This window comes from Gopherus evgoodei, chromosome 11 (assembly GCF_007399415.2).
Source record: "Gopherus evgoodei ecotype Sinaloan lineage chromosome 11, rGopEvg1_v1.p, whole genome shotgun sequence".
In the NCBI taxonomy this organism is placed as follows: domain Eukaryota; kingdom Metazoa; phylum Chordata; order Testudines; family Testudinidae; genus Gopherus; species Gopherus evgoodei.
This window is the reverse complement of record NC_044332.1, coordinates 20162190-20177870: the sequence shown is the minus strand read 5'-3', so window position 1 is coordinate 20177870 and position 15681 is coordinate 20162190. Positions and strand designations below refer to the sequence as shown.

At 41.5% G+C, this 15681-nt stretch overlaps 1 protein-coding gene across 1 annotated transcript in view; it reads left to right on the top strand.

Moving 5' to 3' along the window:
* NBEAL1 (neurobeachin like 1) overlaps positions 1-15681 on the top strand; it is a 142394-nt gene that overhangs the window by 29843 nt on the left and 96870 nt on the right. Inside the window, 4 exon segments of the mRNA XM_030580909.1 lie at positions 3441-3602; positions 5448-5529; positions 6473-6600; positions 12801-12883. Coding sequence (XP_030436769.1) covers positions 3441-3602; positions 5448-5529; positions 6473-6600; positions 12801-12883 — 455 coding nt within the window.

The following is a 15681-nucleotide window of genomic DNA, read 5'->3' as shown; positions in this document are numbered from 1 at the left end:
TTTGGCTACTTGCATCACAGCAGCCCCCACAGTAGATTTTCCCACTCCAAATTGATTCCCGACTGACAGGTAGCTGTCTGGCGTTGCAAGCTTCCAGAGGGCTATTGCCACTCGCGTCTCCACTGTTGAGAGCTGCTCTCATCTTGGTGTTCTGGGGTTTCAGGGCAGGGGAAAGCAAGTCACAAAGTTCCATGAAAGTGCCCTTATGCATGCGAAAGTTTCGCAGCCACTGCGAATCGTCCCACACCTGCAAAACTATGTGGTCCCACCAGTCTCTGCTTATTTCCCGGGCCCAAAATCGGTGTTCAGTGGCTAGAACCTGCCCCATTACCAGCAGGATCTCCAAAGCGCAGGGGCTCGCAGTTTGAGATAATTCTGTGTCCATGTCCTCATCACTCTCATTGCCGCGCTGCCGTAGCCGCCGCCGCCACCTCCTCGCCTGGCTTTGCAGGTCCTGGTTCAGTATAGACTGCACGAGAATGCACGAGGTGTTTCCAACGTCCAAGATTGCGGTATTGATCTGAGCAGGGTGCATGCTTGCTGTGCTATGGCGTTTGCACAGTTCACCCAGGAAAAAAGGTGCGAAATGGTTGTCTGCTGCTTTCACGGAGGGGGGGGTAAGGCTGTACCCAGAACCACCCGCGACACTGTTTTTGCCCCATCAGGCACTGGGCTGTCAACCCAGAATTCCAAGGGGCGGGGGAGACTGCGGGAACTATGGGATAGCTACGGGATAGCTACCCATAGTGCAATGCTCCAGAAATCGACGCTAGCCTCGGACCGTGGACGCACACCATCGAGTTAATGTGCTTAGTGTGGTCTTGTGCACTCGACTTTATACAATCTGTTTAACAAAACCAGTTTATGTAAAATCGGAATAATCCCGTAATGTAGACGTACCCTGAGGCTCAGATCTGTGTTTCTGGAGAAGGAAGTGAGATGGCTAGTGAATCAGTACACAAGTTAGATTTTTATTTTGGCTTGTGGATGAACTTCTGACCCATGTCTTTAAGAGAAAAATACATACTAAAACCAAACATCGGTTAATACCAGTTTTTCCAATTCCCCTTTGAAATAGTCTTGTTTACACAGCTAGCTATACTAGGAAAAACTGATACTGTGCTTTATGTACACAGCAAATCAGTCAGATTGTCTCCACAAATCTGACTGATTTGCAGTGGTGATATGCTAAAATCTTGCTCCATGAGGGATAAGAAATCTTGCTTGTTTCAAATAAACTTGTATTATATTTTCAGTCAGAGCAGCTCTACAAAAACGGACTTTGTTTTTTTTTGCTCTGCACACAATCTCTTGTTATAATTTTTTTCGCAGTGGCTTATGCAGTAGCACAGAAAATGTGGAATTGGTAATAACTTCCAGTCTTGCTCCTTGCGGCTTTTTTTCCCCTCTGTCTCATCAGTCAGCCTATCTTTGGATAGGGTGACCAGATGTCATGATTTTATAGGAAGAGTCCCAATATTTGAGGCTTTTTTTTTTTTTTTTTTTTTTTTGGATGGGCTTCTATTACCACCCGCCCCGTCCCAATTTTTCACTCTTGCTATCTGGTCACTCTGTCTTCGGGGGAGGGGGTGGTGGTGTGTGGCAGGAGAGAGTTGCTGCTTACTTTACTGTGCAGCATGTAAACCTCTTGCTGAGAAACTACAGTTGGCCTTTTTGGAAAGCTACCTGTCTAGCTTAATTGAAATTATCAATAGAGAAATTTGTGGCCTGTGAAGGATTCTGTGTACATTGACTTATGCAAAATGTGGGCATATACCCTGGTATCTAGAAAGAGGAGGCTCCCTTCACAGAAAGATGCATTTCTTTTTTGGAGGTTGTGTGAAAGGTAGTAGTTGCTCTGTCTCTGTATGTCTACTTCAGACAGCATTTGTATAGCGTTCTAAAGGATCAGAAGAGTGTGCAGAGCTGTGCTGTATATGAGTACTTTGAGTTCAGCTAGATGGCACTAATATTCTGGAAATACACGTTTACATATATATCAGTGGGTTCTACTTAGGGGAGAGAGTCTCTGGTTGGTTTAGCAAACTATATCAATTTCCCCTCTTTTCCTCTGCAGAGATTTCTTCTCCAGTGCTAACGGATATAAATTATTTTGGCCCCAAATAGTGCTGTATTTTCCTTTTAAATATTGGTAGGTATCATCTGAATAGTTGTTCCCCCCCCTCCATAAAGTTCCAATTTTGGAGCTGGATCTGATTTTGGAGGTTGATTTCTCTCGCTTACCATATCTGGTTCTAACTACAGGCTGTTGCAGGCTGGGTCCTCCAGTTGTTGCCAGCTCTTCATTTTCCCAAAACTATTTCCCATATGTTTCCCTGAAGTATCCTCCGTAGGTCAGACAGCTGACACGACAGAGCATCTCTTCATCAGGTTAAAGAATGAATGAACAGCTCTTGGACTGAAAACTGCACTCCCTGCAAGTGAAATAATGACAGAAGGAGCCTATAGTAAACATTGCTGCTCCAACCCATCTGAGCATTTCCAGGATGTTATTGAACCAGAATAATCTATGTAGCAGTATTGTGTATTCTGGCCTTGCTGTTGTTTTTGTCTGTAATTTTCCTCTCCTGAGTCTCTCTGATATTTTACACAAATCTTTTGAACATAGGAAGATCGACTGGTGAGAATGCATGATGGTTCCCTAGAGTAAAGTCTGGGCATGGCAGGACTCTGATACATTGATTGTGCCAACATAATAGTATTGTGCTTTCTGTTTCTTTGCTTTTTAAAAATAAGTAGAGGAACAAATCTATTTCCTGGTTTGATCTCCAGAAACAAGTAATGATGGGGCAGTAATTATTAATGCACCAGCCAAGTGCCAGGAATCAGATGGATTGCTGGAGATTTCTGTCTGCCAGACCCCTTATTTTCCAATTTTCTCACATGTAATAGTCCCATTAAATTTCTTATTTGTGTGTCTTGTATACTTAAGATACTGAAAAATTTCACTGTGGATATTTGGTAATTGGGCTTCAGTGGCTACTTTGTAGTTAATATTGTATTTATTTAGTTACTTTTGATCAGTACCAGTGATTGTAAAAATTTTTAATAGGGTGGCCATACCTTAATATATTTTGTATTACCTTCTCCTTGATTTGGGATTGCACGGACCAGTTCCCCTAGTTTTTCCTGTGGTGACTACAGCAGTTACTTACACGGACAAGTAATGCTAAGAAAACTATTTAATGTATTTTTAGCTGCCTTTCAATACAATGTAGCAGCTGAGAACAAGGAGGAAGAGCCGGCACAGTGTGACCGGGCAGTTTTTTGTGAACCAGCAAATATTTGTGAACCACCAATAGCCCCAGTTTAGGAACATGTGTATTACAGTGGCTTGCAACAGTGCACACAAATACACAAAATGTATAAATAAAAAAAATCATTTACATACATTAATTATTTTGTGTATTTTTTTAAAGGGTGGATGATGTACCTCCTGGAATATCACTACTTCCTGATAACATTCTGCAGGTCCTGAGGCTTCAGCTGCTACAATGTGTCCAAAAAATGTCAGATGGACTAGAGGAGGAACAACAAGCCCTATCACTTTTACTTGTCAAATTCTTTATTATCCTTTGCAGGTATTTATTTGGTCTGGCTGCTTCTTTCACCAGTGTATTGTTTTGTCTGGGAAATCTTGATTTACTTATAACAATATAGATATAGATTCTTCATACACATGCAGTGTGACAAAAGATTGCCCAGTAGAGACAGAGAGACTCCATATTGCAGTCAAAACACATGGTATAATGAAAGGAAAAAAACAATAATATGGATAAAGAAGGCCATGATGAGAAAGGGACTGAGTGGAGAAAATGACAGCATATTATTTGTATTTGAAAGTTCAAATGTATGTTACATAACAGAAACAAGATTAAAAAAAAAAAAAAGATTGCTAATATGTTTTTGGCCATGAAATAACTTCCAAGGGAACTGTCCAGGGAAAATTTAATTCATATTCTTAACATATTTACATGTCCCTTAGTTTAGGAAAATATTTTATTTTATATTACTGGCATCTTCTGAAACTTTTTTATCTTCTTTTTTTGTGCTATTCTTAACCATATATCAAACAACCATATAAGTAGAGGTCTAAAATGTCCATTCCTCTAAAATTTTAAATTGTTCATTAACACAATTTAGAATACAACAGTTTTATCTCTAACAATGTCTATTTAGACGGAGCTGCTCTAATTTACACTCTGCAACTGTCCCCTGAGGAATATCTACAAAATGAGCATAGCTCTCTCACTGGCCATGTACACTCCTCACCTCCAATATGTCCCCATGATGTTGTCTAGAAAGGACCCAGCTCTACTCTGGCCAGAGAAATCTCCTTTTGTTAAGGATATTCCTCAGGAACCATTTCCAACCTTGTGGTCCTTTCACTCTGCCAGAACAATGAAAAGGCACTGTATAGCAAGAGACAGTTGTGCCCAAATTGCGTAAAAATTCTAAGGGTATGTCCAGACTACTTGCCGGATCGGTGGGTAGTGATCGATTTATCAGGAATCGATATATTGCGTCTCATCTAGATGCGATATATCGATCCCCGAATGCGCTCCCGTCGATCTGGAACTCCACTAGAGCGAGCCGTGGTAGTGGAGTTGACGGGGGAGCTGCGGCCGTCGATCCTGTCCTGTGAGGATGAGAGGTAAGTCGAAATAAGATACGTCGACTTCAGCTATGCGGTTCCCATATCTGAAGCTGCGTATCTTACATCGACCCCTCCACTCCCAGTGTAGACCAGGCCTAAGGATATGTTAAGGAAACAGTAGCTGTAGCTTTAGATTTCTGTTCTTTGTCAATTTTAGTTAGTCATTGAAAAAATATTCTTTTTTGTCACTGAACTCCTTATTTTAGATCACATGCCTCAAGGGTTGAGAAGTGTGTTTGTAACACCTACAATATGCAAGCAGGGGTGGTTTTCTTTTGCCTTTTATGTTTTGTGTAGTGTTCTAAAAATATACACTCAGATGCCTGTCCTTTTAATTAAAAGAAAAAAAACCAAAACTGATAATAGGTCTGTGGAAAACTCACTCGGAGTTTTAGAAACCATTTGTGACTAAGCCACCAGTTTTCTTAGTGATGTCAGAGGAATAATTGTTGTCTTTGGTACCAGATTCCATTTCTGAGTTTTGTTTATTTAAATGTTCTGTGAATCAATTTAACTTCTGAAATCTGAGATTCCAGATAAAACAGACATGACTGGAGCTCTGATTGTACTCTGATTTTCTTCTAGCTGGAAGACACACATGTATAGTATCTTAATGTGAGAGGAATAAACATTACAGTATATTAGTTTTGTGGATATTTTTAAAGTATCGACATGTACTATTTTATATTGAATGCTAAAAAAAGCTTCAGGGGCCTGTTCAAATAATATTACAATATACAAACAACTGTGGCTCATGTTGCTCCTACAGAAATCTGGCTAATGTGGAAGAAATTGGGACTTGCTCCTACATTAACCATATCATCACCATGACTACACTCTACATTCAGCAGGTACGTGGAATTACAACTCTCGTATATACTGCTGCTAGAAACATAGGAGGAGGATTGAGGGCTCAAGATTGGGAACTAGGGGTCTGGATTTTCTTCCTAACTCTGCCACAAACTTCTTGTATGTCTTTAGGCAGGTCACACATTCTTTCTGTACCTCAGTTTTCTATCTTTAAAATCAAAACAACAATACCTACCCATGTTACTGCAATGATTTAAGGCTTCTTTTATTTATATATACAAAAGGGCTTTACAATCCTTAGTTGAGAGTACTCTAGAATAGCCAAGTATTCAGAATTTATACTAAGTTGGATGAGTGTAGAATTTAATGAAAGGCTGAAGAGAAGGCTTAATCATTGCATGTTTATATGTAGTGATCCCTGTACTTGATCAGTAATGCATTTTTTTCCGCTGCTTATTTACAAATATCTGAAAAGTCTTAATGGAACAGTTTTAAAATGTGTTCTAAGCAATTGAAGTTAAAAGAATTATTTCAGAAGAATTGGTTTCTGTAGTTAGGAGGTGATTTCAGTACTTCAGTTTATGGTGCGTGTTGAAATGCCAGCAATACATAGGAAGTATTTGGGTAGGGAATATTTAAAATTGTGGAGGTCTGTTCCCCACAGTGTACACGTGAAATTGTCATTAGTGTCAGTGAGTGTTATGCACGTATATCATGAAGATAGTAGAACCTTTGAGTTGATGATTATTTTTAGTACATTGTATATTGCATATCTCAGTAAAGCAGAGGAATTTCTGCTGGGATTTTCAAAGGAGCCTAAGTGAGGCAGGTTCAGATATGCCGTTAAAAGTCAGTGAGAATCAGATGCCCAACACCCTAAAGGTCTCTGGAGAATCCCAGCCTTAACTCTGTTGGTGGACTTCTTCCTTCACAAAATTTGTGTTCCTAGAAGGATTCTGGTCATAATTGTTTCTTTTCTCTCAGTTAAAAAGCAAAACTAAAGAGAAAGAAGTGGCAGATCAGTCACTTATAGAAGAGTTTGTAAGACACGCATTGGCTTTTTGTGAAAGTCTCTATGATCCGTATCGAAACTGGAGGCAGCAAATTGCAGGGTATGTGTTTACCTAATATAGTAAATTCTAATACTGTGATAATTTCTTTAAAATGTTACTATAATGATATCTTATGGTTTCAACGCAACCATGGTCACTGCACACCAAGCTGAAATGAGACATAATTACACTGACACATTTGTACCCTTGCATTTTAGTAGCTACTAGCATTGGTAGCACCGAGGACTAGATTTGATACCAATAAGCTTTCCCAAAGATATGTTCTGTATTGAAAACATAAATGAAGGAATCAAGAAAGTATCTCTTTGCACCAAAATCAATACTATGAAGCAGACATACTGATAATTTTTAGGGTACTGTAGTACATTGCCACTAAGAGTATTGGAGTACTAATCCATCCCAATTCCATCAAATAAAAACCCAAGTTTTTTTATTTGAAAGTTCTGGAGAGAATAGGTAGCCAGGGTCCCAGCTGAGGACTTCCTGAGGTACATGTTTAGAAGCAGATTAGTGATATATGCTATATGCTGGGTTCTCATCACCTGAAATCGTGTATGACTTTTTTGCTAGAGATGCTACCTGTTCCCCTTTTTTAGTACTAAAAATAGAGATTGAGAGGAAATAATTAATCTATTACAAATCCCTACATACTCCTGCTTACTTTTAAAACATTTATTAAACATTTCAAGTATACAAATTATTATTTACAAAACAGATGTTTTGTTAGCATTATTGTGGTATTTGTTACCACAGTATCAAAACAAAATTTTAAAATGCTCTGCATTTAGTTGGAAGCTGTTGCACTATTACCTACATAGCTGAATAAATATGTGCCCAATCTTCATCTGAAAATTTTACTAGTAATAATTTCTTATAGTAGCTTTCCCTTTTCCCAGAAAATAGTGTCTTATGAATCCATCAGTTTTTCCAAGGGATAACAACATTTCCCTACTACAGCTGCCCAAAATATGGGGAAAGGAAGGAGATAAGAGGAGGAAAACAATACAGAGCTCCTTATCAAGTAAGATCCAGTCACAGGAGACCTCAGGCCCTGAGAGGAGTGCTGGTGAGGCTCTGAGTACTTCCAGAACCATGAAGCGTATTATGATTCCAACTAAGTCCCATATCTCAGCGGAAAAGGACTTAGTACCAAAGAATGCTACTACTAAGAGACTGGCTTCACTGGAATCAATCAACTGTGGAAGATTTACCTTTCAGTGGCCAGAAGCTTTTTGCAGATTCCATGGATGACTCATTCATAACCTGCTCTAGGACAACACTTAAGTCTTTAGGGATCTACATGCCTGCAAATAAAAGGAAGTTTAGCAGGTCTCAATCAGCACAAAGATCCCACTCTGCTCTATTTTCCACCTTCCCTAGGTTACTGGAATCACTGGCTAAGTATCATAGTCTTTGATTCCAAGATTCTATCAGGGTTGGAAGGGACCTTAGGAGGTCATGTGGTCCAGTCCTTTGCTCAAAGCTGGACCAATCCCCCACGAAATCAACCCAGCCAGGGATTTGTCAAGCCTGACCTTAAAAACATCTAAGGAAGGAGATTCCACCACCTCCCTAGATAACCCATTTCAGTGCTTCACCACCCTCCTAGTGAAAATGTTTTTCCTAATGTCCAACCTAAACCTCCCCCACTGCAACTTGAGACCATTACTCCTTGTTCTGTCATTGACTACCACTGAGAACAGTCTAGATCCATCCTCTTTGGAACCCCCTTTCAGGTAGTTGAAAGCAGCTATCAAATCTGCCCTCATTCTTCTCTTCTGCAGACTAAATAATCCCAGCTCCCTCAGCCTCTCCTCATAAATCATGTGATTCAGTCCCCTAATCATTTTTGTTGCCCTCTGCTGGACTCTTTCCAGTTTTTCCACGTCCTCCTTGTAGTGTGGGGCCCAAAACTGGACACAGTACTCCAGTTGAGGCCTCACCAGTGCCGAATAGAGGGGAATGATCACCTCCCTCGATCTGCTGGCAGTGCTTCTACTTATACAGCCCAAAATGCCATTAGCCTTCTTGGCAACAAGGGCTCCCTGTTGACTTATATCCAGGTTCTCGTCCAGTGTAAACCGTAGGTCCTTTTCTGCAGAACTACTGCCTGGCCACTCGGTCCCTGGTCTGTAGCAGTGCATGGGACTCTTCCGTCCTAAGTGCAGGACTCTACACTTATCCTTGTTGAACCTATTCAGATTTCTTTTGGCCCAATCCTCTAATTTGTCTAAATCCCTCTGCATCCTATCCCTACCCTCCAGCATATCTACCACTCCTCCCAGTTTAGTGTCATCTGCAAACTTGCTGAGAGTGCAGTCCACGCCATCCTCCAGGTCATTAATGAGGATATTTAACAAAACCAGCCCCAGGACCGACCCTTGGGGCACTCTGCTTGATACCAGCTGCCAATTAGACATGGAGCCATTGATCACTCCCCATTGAGCCCCGTGATCTAGCCAGCTTTCTGTCCACCTTATAGTCCATTCATCCAGCCCATACTTCTTTAACTTGCCTGCAAGAATACTGTGGGAGATTGTATCAGAAGCTTTGCTAAAGTCAAGGAATAACACGTCCACTGCTTTCCCCTCATCCACAGATCCAGTTAACTCCTCATAGAAGGCCATTACGTTAGTCAGGCATGACTTGCCCTTGGTGAATCTATGCTAACTGTTCCTGATCACTTTCCTCTCCTCTAAGTGATTCAGAATTGATTACTTGAAGACCTGCTTCATGATTTTTCCAGGGACTGAGGTGAGGCTGACTGGCCTGTAGTTCTCCGGATCCTCCTCCTTCCCTTTTTTAAAGATGGGCACTACATTAGCCTTTTTCCAGTCATGCGTGACCTCCCCCGATCGCCATGAGTTTTCAAAGATAATGGTCAATGGCTCTACAATCACATCCGCCAACTCCTTTAGCACCCTCGGATGCAGTGCATCCAGCACCGTGGACTTGTGCTCGTCCAACTTTTCTAAATAGTCCCAAACCACTTCTTTCTCCACAGAGGGCTGGTCATCTCCTCCTCATGCTGTGCTGCCCAGTGCAGCAGTCTGGGAGCTGACCTTGTTCGTGAAGACAGAGGCAAAAAAAGCATTGGAGTAGCTGGAGTCTCAAGAACACTGCTGAAGTGGAGTGACTAACTCCAGCCCTGTTGGTAATTTTAGAACAGGGAATGAGTTTAAGTTGTTGAGGTTTTTAAAGAAAAAGCCTGCAACTACCTTGACTGCTTTATCCCAGCCTTCACCATCATGCAAACGCCAGTTTTGCTGGTTTGGTCATGAGACCTGACCACCAAATGACTAGGTTTCCTCAGCTGCATGATACAACCCTGCTTCCTCAATTTGGTCACTGCCTCTCTATTTCATCAAAGGTGGGAGGCTATAGCATTGGACAAATGGGTATTGGAGGCCATTACTTCAGATTATACCATCCAATTTACCTCCATCCTGCCCTTTCAACCCCTTTCCCCATTCCTTTTCAGGGACCCCCTCTCAGAGCAGTTGCTGACACAGGAGATCTCATCACGCCAGAGTCTAGGAGCCATAGAGCCAGTCCCACTTCAATACATAGGAAAAAGGTTCTATTCAAGATATTTTCTGAAACCTAAGAAAAATTAGGGTTGGAGGCCAATAGTAGGTCTCAGGCAATTGAATAAGCATGTCCAACATTTGAAATTCAGAATGGTGTCCCTCGGAGTTATTCCCTCCCTGCAATTTGGCAATGACTTTGACCCTCAACCTCAAAGATGTCTATTTCCACGTAGTGCTTTGTCCTTCTCACAAAAGATTTCTTTATTTCACTTGCAGTCATTACCTGTACTGTATACGACGCTGTACCCCCATGGTGTTCTCAAAAATCATTGCAGTAATAGCTGCATACCTCTATCATCTAGGAATAACTGTCTTCCCTACCTCAATGACTAGCTCCTCCAGAGTCGGTCATATCAGGAGGTATGGTCAAGCAGTTCAAACAATTTCAGGAAGGAAGGAAGATAAATCTCGAGAAATCGATCTTGACTCCTTACCCAACAAAATGTCTTTATAGAAGCGCTTCTGGATTTGATAATGGGCAAAGCTCATCTCCCACTTGACAGGTTCCGTACTTTAAAAAACATTATACAAAGTGTGTATGTAGCAGAGCCCTCAAGTTCCAGCAAGGACATGTCTGCAACTGTGGGACACATGGCAGCTTGTGTTTTTATGACACAAAATACCAGGCGGCATCTTTGACATCTCCAGGAGTGGCTCAGTACTGTTTTATACCCAACAAGCACACACATCTGTATCCAGTCAGGTCCTAAAGTCACTCATCTAGTGGATGAATCCATCCAAAATTTATGCAGGAATCCTGTTCACCTGGAATCCCTCTACATTCTTCTTAACACTGGATGCTTACCTTTTGGGGCTGAGGATCCCATTTGGGCCCATGTACAGTCCAAGGCAAAAGGCCACAACAGGAACAACTCTTTCGCATCAACCTGTTGGAATTAAGGGTGGTCAGAAATGCTTGCCACCACTTTCTTCTCTTACTCAAAATCAAGTCCATTAAGATCATCACAACATAGCATGTGTGTAGTATATCCATCAGCAGGGCAGAACACATTTCCCCTCACTCTGCACCAAAGCAATAAAGTTTTGGAACTGGTGCATAGCCAAGCGAATAATCATCTTGGCTTCTTATCTCCCATGGATACAAACAGCATGGCAGATAGCCTGAGTAGACATTTATCTCTTGTGTCCTCAACAAAACATTCCTAGCTTGTGGATTTCCAGAGGTCAACCTTTTCGCCATAGCAGCAAACACAAAGTATAGGAAATTCTGTTCTAGATGGAGATTCAATCCCCAATCTCTAGGAGACGCTTTCCTCATTACGTGGAGAGATGGGGTGTGCTCCCTACACTGGCCCTGCAAGAGTGGAGTTAGGCCAGGTGAGGCAAATCAGCTGATTGGTTTGCAAACAGGGGAGCTTTAGGCTGGAGGTAGCTAATTAATGAGAACATCATGTGTGAAGGACAGGTGGGGCTTCTACAATAGACAGGAAATTGGGAGCAGAGGAGGAGGCAAGGAGAAATCTGCAGTCACTCCCTGGGAGAAGGAAGGAATATTGGGGGGCTGCAGAGACAAAGTTGCCTAAAGTTGCTCCCTGGGAGAAGGGAGTGAAAAGACTGGCAAACCTAGGGGAGTGGCAAAGGCAAGGATTTATGGAAGCGGCTCAGGGAAAGACAGCAAGGTGCAGGAAACAGACCGTGGCTGCTGTGTAGAGGGCCCCTGAACTGGAACCTGGAATAGAAGCTGGGCTCCGGGCTCCCCTGCCAGCCACCGTGGGAGTGGATATCTAAAATAGTAAATGCCAGTGAAAATGAGGTAAGATCAGAGTCTAAAATAGGGAAAGAACAAGTCAGAAATTACTTAGACAAGTTAGATGTTTTCAAATCATCAGGGCTTGATTAAATGCATCCTAGAATACTCAAGGAGCTGACTGAGGAGATATCTGAGCCAAGAAAAATCTTAATCCCCCCCAACACCAAACCCTGCTATTGCAACTTTAAGGTTACAGACTTAAACAGAAAAAAGTCAAGATATGCAAAAACTGAGGTTTAGAGATTGCATACATTTATCACCTACCCATGTATTATAAAGAAAAAGGCTGAACATTTATCTAGAGGGAACTTGATTGCAACTGATCCACTTCAAGCTCTCAATTTCTTTCTCTATTCTAAAAACTAAGCTTATTTTTCTGAATTGGTAGAGGATGGAAGCCAGAATGAACAGAGAGAGAGAAGTATGACAGAATCATTTTGGTTTTATGAGATTAAAATGCTAATATAATCACTGTTGAAATAAAGATTTAAGAGCAGTATCAGTAAGTAATTTTCCTTAAAATTAATCTTTTTCCATAATAAACCCCTAATACAGTTTCTTGCCCATTTTCAAATTGCATGGTGTAGAAGTTTGGCAGTAAAGTTGGTGGCTTGGTTGCTGTTATTACGATCAAATAACAGATTGCTCTTTTTAAAAAACCAAAACCATATTGTAAATGTCAAGCCATTTTAAGTGTGGAGCAGCGAACACATGACTATTTGTGACTCAGTTTTCAGGATGAAAACACTTATTCTTTCTTTTTTATCTTGTAGGATAAAGATACTATAGCTTGTTTCTGCAGTGTATTTGTGACCTATTCACAAATAAACATTGGTACCATCTCTGACTTCTCTCATGTATCATTTTTTTGATTGTAGGCGAATCCTGAGTAGTGTTGAAAAGAGCAGACAGAAGTATAAACCTGCTTCCCTCACAGTGGAATTCATCCCTTTCTTTTACCGTAAGTACTATTGCCAGTGTGTGTGTGTTACTGATCACCTTTCAAGGAACAAACTTCGTGGTGCTATAGTTTCAAGCTTCCTTTCCAAGGAGAGGGCTTATTGAAGTTTGCTCTACCTCTTTTTGTACCTAAGAATTTGGCTTTGTTTGGCGTGCCATCATCATGCCATCCTCATCTGGGTATTGTGGACTTCCTCAGTCTGGATCTTTCAAGCATTTTCATGGTGCAGCATACTATACTTGAACAAAAAGATGATCTCATGGCTGACCTGCTGTCTCCTATGCTGTTGCACATGCAACCTGCCTTTCCATGTATGTTAACATAACATCGCTGTGGCAACAGCAGAAGTTATGGCATGGAAAAGTAATATTAGGAGAGTATTTATGTATTTTCAGTTGCCTACTATGTGTTTTAGTCTCTGGAAACAAGAAAAGCCGGAACCACATAACCAGCAAATGCTCCTTGGACCATTGTTTGGCAACGTCTGTGCTAAGCTATGTTTCTTCTGGTCAAGTCATTAAATGTAGCTGTGACAACTGTGTATTTTAGATTTGAAACGTTCTTAGCATTAGAAATGGCTTCAGGAGAAATCAAAAAGGGAAGGCCTCGAGGCATGTACTGTATTTTGGTACACCATTACATAGACTGCTGTGTCTAGGACATACAGTAATTGTAGGACACTCTACACAGTTTTGTCCTGTCCTTTAAAGGTAGGAAGAACTATGTAAAGGAGCTTTGTGGATGAATTATAGAATATCAGGGTTGGAAGGGACCTCAGGAGGTTATCTAGTCCAATCCCCTGCTCAAAGCAGGACCAATCCCCAGATTTTTACCCCAGTTCCCCAAATGGCCCCCTCAAGGATTGAGCTCACAACCCTGGCTTTAGCAGGCCAATGCTCAAACCACTGAGCTATCCCTCCCCGGCATAGCTATGCTAACAAAACTTTAAAGTGTAGACCAACTGACTTCTGCCTTCTGAAACAGTTTTTCTCAGATTTTGTTCAGATAGTTCTTCGTATTAATAATTTACAGCAATAAGATTTTTTTAATGCATAAACAAGAAAATGATACAGTAACTCCTCACATAACGTTGTAGTTATGTTCCTGAAAAATGCTATTTTAAGTGAAACAATGTTAAGCGAATCCAATTTCCCCATAAGAACTAATGTAAATCGGGGGGTTAGGTTCCAGGGCAGCTTCCCCTACTCTGCAAATTCTAGAGGTAGGGGGCTCAACCCTCAGCCCGCCCACTCCACTCCTTCCCCCATACCTCCACCCTTGACCTGCTTCTTCTCTCCCCCCACCTCCTCCCCCTTTACTTCGCACTCTGTGTCCTGGCTCCTCCCTCCTCTCCCTTCTAAACACCCCAAGCCAGCTGATTTCCCTGGTCAGGAGGCAGGGGAGGAGGCGTGCTGAGTCCTCGCTCCTCCCCCATCCCTCCTACCCGGGACAATTAGCTGGCTTGTCGCATTCAGGAGACAGGGGAGGGAGGGGGAGCCTGCGCTGTGGGCAGGAGGCAGGGGAGGAGGGGGAAGGCGCTGATCCACAGAGTCTGCTAGCGGGCGGGAGGTGCGGGGTGGGTGGGGGTGTAGGGAGGCTGCCAGCTGTGGAGAAAGCAGGCAGCCAGACAACATAAGAGTGGAGCATTGCACAACTTTAAATGAGTATGTTCCCTAATTGATCAGCAATGTAACAATGAAACAACATTAAGCAGGACGACTTTCTAAGTGAGGAGTTACTGTATGTTGTACATAAAAGTTTAAAAAAAGAAAAAAAAAGCTGCATATGCAATGGATGTAATCTCCCTGTTTTAGGCCCAGATTCAGGAAAGCCTTTTTATTCAGGACAGTGGAGATTGGATTGAATCCAGTGGAGCTTAAGTGCATACCTAAGTGCTGTCCTGATTTGGTGCCTTAATGAGTGGACCCTTATATTTCTTTCTGATAATAAAATCAATAAGTCCTTGTGAACAAATCTCTACTGTTGTCCAGTTCATTTATCCACCCATCAAACTTCCTTGAATAGTTGAAGATGAGTTTTGTATTTCCTCATTTCTCATAAGAAGGAATTGATGGTAGAGGCAGTTACTGCCCATTATGTCTCCCCAGCGGGTAAGAGGAACAACTCACATATGAGTCATATTCTAAGGTTGAGGTGTTTCAGCCTAATCATGGGCACAAACCATGTATTGAAGAGTATGCATCTGGTATAAATGCTACCTTCTGTAAACCATGATTTCAGGTATTTCTTTTTTTTTCTTCTTTGTGTGTATGGCAAAATGCACTAGTATGTAAGAGCAAAAGAGAGTGCTTAGAATGAACTGGGAGAAATAAAAATAGCTACCAAACACTTCATCAGGTTGGAATACTTCATACACTGTTAAAGTGGGCTGATGGTTTTAGTATTTGCTTCGCACTAGTGTTAAGCTAGTTCCTCTTACATATACGTAGTTTTTTGTTTTTAGCCTGCATTGAATTATTCTAATATATTTAATTTGTTTTTTGTTAGACTATTCAGGCATTTTAAAAGTGACATTTTTACTGCTGGCTTGTGACATTATTGGAAGTTTCTTACAGGGTCAAATTGCAAACAAAATAATCCTTTGTGGTTTTGGTTGTAGCTACTCTCTGTGTCTAAGGTTATTGCTATAGCAACAACTTCCAGGTTAACATTTACTGCTCAGAAAAATTCCTAAGGCTATTTGTAAGTGGTTTATGTCAAGTTACAGTATGGACAAAGATGCAAGACAATGGGTTTGTGCATACCGCCGTTGCAATCAATAGTTTTACCAGTGACTT